At 28.8% G+C, this 10,667-nt stretch overlaps 3 protein-coding genes across 8 annotated transcripts; 1 reads left to right on the top strand and 2 right to left on the bottom strand.

The window, feature by feature from the left end:
• Positions 1-25: 25 nt before the first annotated feature.
• LOC105256150 (tRNA-specific adenosine deaminase 1) lies at positions 26-1,852 on the top strand. Of its 5 annotated transcripts, XM_025407850.1 has the most exons (5): positions 26-530; positions 609-735; positions 847-1,131; positions 1,204-1,455; positions 1,527-1,852. In XM_025407850.1, exons 1-5 carry the CDS (start codon positions 440-442, stop codon positions 1,804-1,806), a joined length of 1,035 nt encoding a protein of 344 aa, XP_025263635.1. In that variant the 5' UTR covers positions 26-439; the 3' UTR covers positions 1,807-1,852. The 5 variants fall into 5 exon arrangements, with proteins under 5 accessions (XP_025263635.1, XP_011264152.2, XP_011264153.2 ...); XM_011265850.2 differs by having other exon boundaries at positions 609-1,131; XM_011265851.2 differs by having other exon boundaries at positions 26-735.
• A 173-nt stretch (positions 1,853-2,025) lies between these two features.
• LOC105256153 (RNA 3'-terminal phosphate cyclase-like protein) lies at positions 2,026-4,282 on the bottom strand. Its single transcript, XM_025407866.1, has 7 exons — positions 4,052-4,282; positions 3,186-3,425; positions 2,937-3,103; positions 2,688-2,862; positions 2,445-2,595; positions 2,256-2,360; positions 2,026-2,192 (listed from the first exon to the last, which is right to left on the bottom strand). Exons 1-7 carry the CDS (start codon positions 4,191-4,193, stop codon positions 2,048-2,050), a joined length of 1,125 nt encoding a protein of 374 aa, XP_025263651.1. The 5' UTR covers positions 4,194-4,282; the 3' UTR covers positions 2,026-2,047.
• A 2,501-nt stretch (positions 4,283-6,783) lies between these two features.
• Positions 6,784-10,434, bottom strand: LOC105255155 (F-box only protein 42). Of its 2 annotated transcripts, none has more exons than XM_011264284.3 (7): positions 10,116-10,434; positions 9,612-9,955; positions 9,026-9,183; positions 8,788-8,930; positions 8,217-8,356; positions 7,833-7,969; positions 6,784-7,732 (listed from the first exon to the last, which is right to left on the bottom strand). In XM_011264284.3, the coding sequence occupies exons 1-7, from the start codon at positions 10,237-10,239 to the stop codon at positions 7,186-7,188; spliced, it is 1,593 nt and encodes a 530-aa protein (XP_011262586.1). In that variant the 5' UTR covers positions 10,240-10,434; the 3' UTR covers positions 6,784-7,185. The 2 variants fall into 2 exon arrangements, with proteins under 2 accessions (XP_011262586.1, XP_011262587.1); XM_011264285.3 differs by having other exon boundaries at positions 6,785-7,732; positions 8,788-8,918.
• Positions 10,435-10,667: the final 233 nt, after the last annotated feature.

Below are 10,667 nucleotides of genomic sequence, written 5' to 3'. Positions count from 1 at the left end.
ATGCTCACAGCGCATGAGCGTGGAAAGCGAACGCAGCCACAGTTATATATCGATGGTTGCTTGAAATGGTTATTTCCTTATTTCAGTATTCACTCGAATAGAAATTGAATCTATTGCGCCCGAAATTGTACCTACTACGTCTGCTTTGCCACCGAAATTATCATCTCAAGCGACCATCGATACAACTGTACGATTGAATTGTAGATACACCTGAGAGTCATTGTAATGGAGACTACATTTTTTGTTTGCTTTACCCTCTTTCCAAGAGAACCATCTCTCTACAGCTTATATTTATTTTAATTAGCTACTTCATTTATATTAGCAAATTAATTTTAAATCAGTACCAACTGGCATATACTTTCAACTCAAGTCGTAAAGAAGAAGAAGAAGAAAAAGTTACATGAGGATATTATGAGTAAAAGTCAAATCACATGCAATAATGAATAACAAATTATACCAAATAATGGAAGATTTCGCAGACAATGTAGCCAAACTGTGTATAGAAAAATATAATTTCTTCAAAAAAACTGGTAAGCCGGACGCTCATGAATGGACTGTTCTATCTGGCATAATTTTAGAAAATGCTATTGGATCATTGTCTCTGGTAGCACTTGCCACTGGAACAAAATGTCTAGGAGAATCGGAATTAATTAATGATACTCGAGAAAAAAGGGGTTCTCGATTAAGCGACTCTCATGCTGAAGTTCTGGCTAGACGTGCCTTTATACGTTACTTGTATGATCAGATTGATTTGGCTTTACATGGTTCTGAAAGTGCAGTTTTCTCATGGAGTCACAAAAATAAAATTGAATTAAATAGTAATGTATCTTTTCATTTTTTTTCAAGTCAAACACCTTGCGGAGATTGCTCTATTTTTCCTAAACACGAAATTTATGATAATGGTGTCCCTGTGCACAAAATTAGACGTATCCGCGAGGATACTTGTGGATATACAATCGTGGAATCGTATTGTAAAGATATACACAGAACAGGTGCAAAGTGTGTGAAAGGGGAGGAGATACAGGATTCTCGTTTGCCTGGTGTGAATTATCATACTATAGGTCCATTGCGTACTAAACCAGGTAGAGGAAATCCCACAAACAGTTTGTCTTGTTCTGATAAAATGGCAAAGTAAGTTCAAAATATACACAATTATTTATAAATATTGTGTGCATTATCTATAAACTGAAAATATATGTCTAGGTGGCTTATTCTTGGCCTACAAGGATCACTTTTGTCATTGCTGATACCACCAATAAAGTTGAAGAGTATCACGATTGGAGGTTCTTGTCCTTTTTCTCTGGATGCCATGGAACGTGGGTTATATAAAAGATTTAACAATGAAATGGATAAACCCAAAATTTTTCAAGCAAAAATTGCTTTTATACATAAGAAGGGACAACAAAGATCACATCCATGTCCAACAAGCATTATATGGTGTGCTGTGAGGAACAGGTATCAGAAATAGATATTTGTAATATTATTTAATTATTTTTATGCAATTTGAAAACAGATTTTACGTATAGTATATTAGAAGTAGCAGCTGCAGGCAGAAAACAAGGAGTAACAAAAAAGAAAAAAGGAAATAATTTATTTGTAAGTAGACGAATGCTATTGCAAACCTTTTTGCAAATTTTTGATAAATATCAAGATAATTATAATGAGATAAGACATCCAAAAAAGATTACATATTATGACTGGAAACAATGGTCGCTAATTTATCAAAGCAAGTGGAAACAATTAAAACTCGAATCATTCCATAAATGGCCATGTAAATCAGTGCATTTACAAAATTTTACATTATAAAATTACTATATAAACGTGACACTTTTAAGTCTAATCTTGTGTAAAAAATAAATCATATATATATATATATATATATATATATATATATATATATAAAATATATATTAAATGTATTTAATATATATTTAATTAAATTTAAATTAAATTTATATTAAATGTAATTAATAATATATATTAAATGTATGAGAAGAGGAAAAAAATCTACAATATAACTTTATTTACAATAAAAATGTTTTTATCATTACAAAGTTCGTTTACTTATATTAGTGTAACCTATCCCTAAACAAGTTAAACACACTTGTGGCAATATTTTATCTTCTTCTTTAATCGGTTCTATTTTAAATACAATTCCAAAAAAGTCTCGTAAATCGCGTAAAAATTGTATCCTGAAAGTTCATATAATTTTACTTAAAAAAAATTTATTAAAATAAAAAAAATATAACACTTACGTTACTGGAGTTAATGGTCCCATTGTAATTTTACAAACATCCTTTTTACCAAGAGCCATAAATGCTGCAGTCATACTTTGAAAAGGAGAATCTATACAGCCATTTCTATACAATTATAAAATCATTTAAATAAAGAATTTAAAAAAAAAAAGAATATATATATATATATATGTATGATGCAACTTTTACCTATGAATTTCATCTAAAAGTTTCGTTGCAGCTTCCTTGCCAAGATCTTCAGGTATACATGGCAATGAACCTGTTGTCATTAATGGAGAAAATGCTTGTCCACTAAAAAATACTTCCCTAGTAGTATCTGCTGTCAACGTCACTCCAAAACCTGATATATTTAATAGATTACAACTCACAAATAAAGAGTAAAGTCTATTTGACATAATAAATCATAATAATAGATACATATTTTATCTATACCTGGGGATTTTCCACTAGTTGATCCTCTACGATGATCAATGTAAATGTATACATCTGGCAGAAACTTGAGGAGAACACTTTTTGCCGATTCAACAATACGATTAGCAATTGCTGGAGAAACTCTTATGCTGCATGCGGTACCCCTAATACGTTTCACCATTCCACTGTCTTGCATCTATATACATGTAAACCAAAATGTGGCGCAATATAACTAAAACTGTACGATGCGTAAAGACCAACAAATATTACCTGAATTGTTTTAAGATTACGACTAATGGGACATTTGAAATGTATTTCTCCTCCTCCTAAAGGCGCTGCACCTCTCTTACAGATAGTTAATACAACATCATTATCACCTGCTAGAAATTTTTTCAGGATTGGTATACCAGCAGTCTGAATTCTATCTATTGATGGATCTTGTAGTAATAAAAATCATATCAATTATTTATATTTATTCTAATAACACAAGTGTAAGCTTATAATATATGTTTGTAATACCTATAGTGTTATCGGTCACGCCTCTCAGTTTTAAATTAATACAATTTTTACAAAATGGAGCGAGCATTATAATTCCTTCCAAGTAATATCCAATACCCCTTTGCAAGCTACAGTCATGTTCCAATTCACCACCATTCAATAAACCAGGACTGTAATATATAATGGTGCCAGTTTCATTTACCTCAATTTTTGTGCCATTAGTGATCTTGTCCAACAGACGAATAAAACTAATCTCATATTCTGTATAAAACAATTAGTATAATTATTAAAAAGTATATATGTATTTATATATGTATGTATGTATGTATGTATGTATGTGTGTGTGTGTGTGTATACACAACTATACAACAACAGTAAATATATCATAAAAATATTAAAATTCTATTTTATAGTTTATCATAGTTAAAATATCCTTATTTTAAAACAAAATATTGTTAATTAATAAAATTTTTGTAAGTAAATGTTATTGTTTTAAATATTAATTTGTTAGAAAATATGTTATTGTGAATATATATGTATATATATATATATATTGTGAATATATATGTATATGTGTATATATATATATATATATATATATATATATGTATAAATTTTTTTCTGATTCAATTAATTTGGTTTAATTATATTGTTATTATTATGTGGTATTCCTTCATTCCAGCTTATGGAAGTATGAGTTTCCCCATTCCTTGCCACTTAAAAAAAAAGCTTTTAAAATTGGAAAAGAAAATTAATTCTATATTATGTTATATAAATTATACAAAAAATAATAATACAATTAAAATATAATTATAATTTTAATAATGTATCAAGACATAGTTATATTAATATGAATAGTAATTTTTATATATTTGATAATTACTAACCTTTAAGACCAGGATCGTCATCTTTCGTTCTGATATCTGTAATTCTTACTGGTCTCCCAGATAATGTGGATAGTAGTAAACGATATCTAAGATAATTGCTACCTTCATATGTAAGTACTTTGTTTTTTATTTTGGCCGGCATTTTTTCAAACTGATGTATATATAATATCAATTAACCACACCACGTGTTTTATATCCATCGAACTGTATACATATTATTTATTCAAAAAATGTTGTGTATGTGTGTCGTGCGCGCGTGCGTGGTGTGTGTGCGTGTGTGTGTGTGCGCGTGTGTGTGTGTGTGTGCTGCCACACTCAAAAGACATGTAGTGCGTTCGAAAATATGTTTGGTCGGTGTTGGGAAAAAAGATAAAGTTGGCAGTATTGAAAACTCTCAGTGCTGCGTTTCGTTTCTCCCACTGGGATCATTAGGGTGGCACCCGATTGACCACGTCGCCAATTGGCCAATTCAAAATAGGACTCTCTGATTGGTTAATCGTTGCTGGTTACCCTAGGCACAGGTCGATATAATTGGCTGTGGTCAATCGCAACGTGGTCAAACGGGACGCTCCCGGATCATTAGGATTGTATTGTACTGTATGTACAATATATGAAAGTGTTGGAATTACACTAATTATTATTATGGAACAATATATTTTACTCGAAAACATCATTTTTGAATCTTCGAGTAGTTCTTCAGATAATGATGATAATAATGAAGAATTACAAAATATTTTATTCGAAAATAGAGGTAATAACAATAGAGGTGAAAGGAAAATGGTACCAAAAATAACAGATTATTTGGAAAATGTTGTTACCAGATATACAAATATTGAATTTAAATCACATTTTAGGTAAATTATGTCACTTTATTATAATTATTATTAATATAAAACACACGTTCGTATTAATAATAATATATGTGATGTTATTAAACATATTATTATAAAATATATTTAACTATTTATTTACCACTTTTAATATCTCAAGTAGCAAATTTTTTTAATCCTAGTGATCCCAGTGGGAGAAATGAAACGCAGCACTGGGATCACTTTTTAATACTGCCAACTTTATCTTTTATCCCAACACCAACCAAACATATTTTCGAACGCACTATAGAGATCCTCAAGTCAGTGATGGTAGGCCGGGTGACTTTTTCGCGCATACGCAGTAGTAATCACAGGAAAGCAACGGTGTATCAGAAAGCGGATTATGGGCGCCAAAGTTTTGGCGGGCAAGCAGAGGTCGGTGATGTCAGGAAGAAGTCCTGAGTCCCGAGTGAATGTTATAGTGTTTTAAAATACAGCGAGAAAAGTGATTAGTGAAATGAAAGTGTGCTGTTGGTCGCTCGTAAAAATTTTTAAAAAATTTTCTTTCAGAAATTTATTTAAGGACGACCAGTGACACACCTTTTGCTTCTACTAGATACTTCGTTAACGCCGTGTTCGCGGTGCATGCGCGAAAAAGTCACCCGGCCTACTATCACTGCCTCAAGTGAGGGATGGGACAAAGCCGCCAATGACCGCATTCAGCGGACTCAATCGCTAAGTAGCAATCGAATATGATTGGTTCAGATTCACTACTTTCAGATTCAACCAATCAGCGCCGAATTACACCGGAAAATCTAGTAATATTGTCCAACTGTGAGTCAGCTGAATGCGGCCATTAATGGGATAGCGGTAGTGTCATTACTTACGCGCCATTTTTAAACAAAATAAAATAATTAAATCGAAAAAATATATATATATATATATTTTCTAAAAAATTAATATTTATCCATATTAATTTAGTTCATTTGTGAATTTATAGTTGAGGTTGTATTCTGTTACATATATTTTCATTTTATTAAATGATAATATATACATATAAAATTACATCTAATATTTTTATAAAAATGTATTTATTAATTACTATATATATATATATATATATATATATATATATATATATATATATCGTACTTAATAAATACATTTTTATAAAAATATTAGATGTAATTTTATACATATTATCATTTAATAAACTGAAAATATATGTAACAGAATACAACCTCAACTATAAATTATATATATACATACATTTTTATTTTTTATTTCAAATAAATAAATCTATAGTGATATTGAAAAGAATGAAAATAAAAATTCTTACATACTGCATAATATCTTTCAATATCTCGTTTATTTTCCGTTATACCGATTGAAAAATGAATTATATCACAAGTATAATTAGTTTATTTTAAAAATAGTTGAAGATGATTAAAGCTTTAATAATAATATGACGATTGAACAGAACCCATACGACTCATCTAATATTATATATACATATATAATTGTCATATAGCTTTTTTTAATCATGAAATATATTTTTTGTCATTTCTTAATATATTTTTGTGAAATTATGCGCTTTTAAAGTATGATAATAATATAATATACATGTACAAGTAAAACAAGATTAATTATATGTTGTGTATATATATAAATATAAAGCAAAATATGATTTATTTACATGTAACAATATTAAAAATCCCGAATTTTTTGTAACAATTTTTTCATCTTACTTTACTTCAGAATCATTTTTTATTTTTTTCGTAGTTACATACACTCAAAGATATATTTTTTCTTAAATATAAAGACAAGTATGAAGATAAATCTTTTTTAATCACAAGTTTTTCACATTTTACACAAATTAACATATATATTTGTATTGCTTTAGTTATGTTTAAAACTATATTAATATTGTATAAAGAAATTAGTAGATCACGATGTTATAATTTTTCACAGCATGAAGATATATCAATCAATTTACTTTGATAAAAAAACTCGATAAAAGATAATATAAAACTTCGTTATACGATACTACAGTGTAAAACATGGGTCGCTGCTTTATTCTGGATCTGGAGATTTAACTATTCTTCTTTAAATTGACAAACTTTATCTTTTGCATTGTTCTCCCACTATGCTAAATGTTAGCATGAAGTGAGAAAACAAGTAATAATCATTATGCGCATATGCTATTCTATTAGAATAGAAATTGAGTAAATGGATATCAGAATAATAACTAAAGAACTGAATATTGATAATTTCAGAATAGAGAGGTTCTATGTATATTTGTGTACTGTTAATTATTATTTAATATTAAATAACATATCGAGGCGCTTTTATAAAATGGAGATCATTATATACTACAGAATCATCTACATCAGTCTGACCTAATGTTGAATGTTCTTTATGAATACCTCCAAAAACTATTAATTCTCCCTTTCCAACTACAAGAGAATACAAAATTCTCTCATCAGGTCCTGAATGATCATCCTGCTTTAAAGGAATCCATGAAGCATTGCAGTCATCGGAAAGAACGTTAGTAATATCCAACACAAATATAGATAATGTGCTCTCGGCTTTTTTAAATACTTTCATTAGTTGTGCTTTCTTATTCCGAATTTTCTCTTCCATTCTTCTTAATGATTCCAATTGACGTTGTCTATCCACATTCGAATTATTACGCAGAGGTTGATCACGAAATGCGGCCATGCTTAGAGTATTATCACTGTAAAATGGTATCGTTTTTGAAATACTGGCTGTATGCAATGAAGTACGTGCATTTTGTGAATGTGATCTGGAAAATGCTCCGTGTCGTCCATTTATATTTTCATCTCTATCTATAGTAGACACATTTCCTTGCCTAAAAAGGTTCAATTAATTAATAATGATAATGAAATTCTTATAACTATTTGTATGAATCTTTACAATGTCAGATTGTAATTATAACAATTGTGTCAGACCTTTCATGCAAAAGATTTGACTCGCACAAACGTGGTGAAGTACTTCTTTGATAAGCAATCTTTCTTAATGAAATACTCATATCACTTGGTTTGGTTTGACGTCTATTTTTACTAAGTACAATAATATAATTCCCAACCTATGTAAATAATAGCATCATAATAATTGATCTGGCAACATATACAAAGTGCGAATTATGATTAATGATAACAAATTCCTCTAAAACTAAGTTGGATTTGATTTTCTTCTTATTCGATAGGAGGAATAATATTATCAAAACAATGTCTTTTAAATGAAGGAACGATATTTCAAGACTACTTGTGTTTTTTAAAAGTAAAATAAATCTTTTTTATTTTTACAAAAAGATAAATATTTTAATATATTACCTTACAAGCTTGATGACACCAAATACGTGTTGGTGCCCATTCTGTATTGTGGATGTTAACTTTTTTCCATGTCCAAGATGTATCTTCCATTGTTAACAACCAAGCATCATTCATAGCAGCATTCGGTCCTGTACAACCTCCTGTACAATTTCAAACATACAATTATATATTCATGATTATATGATTAATTGTTTTGGTAATAAGTAAAAATTCCAATGTAATGTATTATATTTTATTAATAACATCATTTAAAAAAATAAATATATATTTTATAGTAATACACACATGTATACTGCAGTAGTGCTGTAGTATATAAGATAAGGTAGTAAATGTAACAAATAAGGAATAAATATTTAAAAAAAATATGTATAGCTCGTATTCATACACGCGCGCACATATATATATATAATTTTTTTTTAAACATCTATTTTTTATTTAAATATATATCAAGGATCTATCAGTAGTCATATTTTCTCTGAAGTATTACAAATCAAATTAACAATAAATAATAAAAAGAATAATACTTGATTTAATAAAATATGAATCTTATAAGCATTTGACAATATCTTACCAAGCACAAGTAGATGCTTTTTCCCAAGTTCAATTTGTGATTGGCCATAACGTGGTTGAGGTTTCAAATTTGATGTAGTTTGTTTGTGCCAATAATATGTATCCAAATTTAAGCACCATACGTCATTAGAACTATCATTAGAACTATTATAAATTAATACAAGCAACATATAAAATATAAATGTATTTAATATTGAAATATTCAATATTTATAATCTTACAAAAATTTGTATCTGTACCTATATCCATTACAAACTCCACCAAAGACGACCATTAAGTTTCCGTGTATCGTAGCAGAATGTGCAGATGTTGGTGGTGGAGTTTCTAATGTATTTATAGCAGTCCATTTATTTGATTCTATAGAATATATGTGTAATTCATTAAATAATTTCCATTGCTGAAAATATATATTACATTATCTTTTTTTTTGTATATTTTACAACACACTTAAATATTTTAGTATTACTGATCTTCGTTCAAAAACTAAATGCAACAAATGGATGAAAGAAAGTAGTTTGTACAAATTTATGAGATACACCTATGTTAAGTAACATTGTAATTTGATCTGTTTATATATTTTTTCTAAATTACATATTATTGATTTAATTATATAAATTTAATTATTTGTCATATTTTATACAATATGCTTTCATAAATTAAATTTTATTTAGAATTAAATTAAAGGTTCCTCTGTATATAAATAGCTAAACCAAATAAACTATAGGTTTTTTAACAATGGCAGTCTATATAGGAATACAGCCATTATATATAACAACACCAACTGTGCAGTGTTTGTTTGTAATTCATTTTTCATTAAATATTTACCTGATGTAAAGGATACGGTGATGGATGGGACCAGCCTCCAAATAAAATTAAGCTTTTCTTATAATAGAGCATAGTGGCACAAGCTTTAGGCGATGGATAATTGCCCATAGTAATTGGTCTGACCCAAGTTCTTGTGCCTAAATCTAACTGCCACAAATCATTGAATGTTGTCCATGTAGCTGTGCAACCACCAAATACATACATAGAATTATTATATACACATGCGGAATGTGAATGTCTCTTCCCAATGGTGAGTGCCCAGTGTGTAGATGACAATGAACTCCACAGTAAAGATCCAAAAGCAACGGATCTTTGAAATTGTGTTTCATTGTGTTCTATTACATCTAATTAAAAAGATACACACACATATATATATAAATATAAATATATGTATAAATATATATATATGTCAATATGAGAAATTTGTTCTATGCTAACGTATTTATATTACGATATATAGTATAATAAATTATAAGAGGAATAATGAAATAAATGAATACATACTTTTGGTGGCACGGTACCATCTTTTGCAAACAAGCTTGCACTCTTGGAGATCTTTGTAAGGTGGTATTAAGCTTAGAATGTATTCTAATAATTCGTCAGGTAAGTCATCGATTTTACACTGCATTTTACATCAAGCAACAAGAATATCATAAAAGATTATAATTTGCAGGAAACTTTCAGAGGATTGAAATGCTTCACACACATTCCCATCAAAATAAAAAGTTTGTTCCTAAAAATATACATTTTATAAAGACATTGTGCTCGTGTCACTGTTAGGCCTATTTACAATAGAAGCAAATATTATAGTCTTCTTTTGTTCCATTACATGTATATGTGTATATATGTATGTATGAATGTATGCATGTGTGTATGCATGTGTGTATGTATGTATGTATGTATGTATGTATGTATGTATGTATGTATGTATGTATGTATGTATGTATGTATGTATGTATGTATGTATGTATGTATGTATGTATGTATGTATGTATGTATGTATGTATGTATGTATGTATGTGTGTATGTATGTATGTATGTATGTATGTGTGTGTG

The sequence above is a fragment of the Camponotus floridanus genome, unplaced genomic scaffold (assembly GCF_003227725.1).
Source record: "Camponotus floridanus strain SB8 unplaced genomic scaffold, Cflo_v7.5 scaffold19, whole genome shotgun sequence".
Classification (NCBI taxonomy): Eukaryota; Metazoa; Arthropoda; class Insecta; order Hymenoptera; family Formicidae; genus Camponotus; species Camponotus floridanus.
This window is presented reverse-complemented; position numbering and strand designations above follow the sequence as displayed.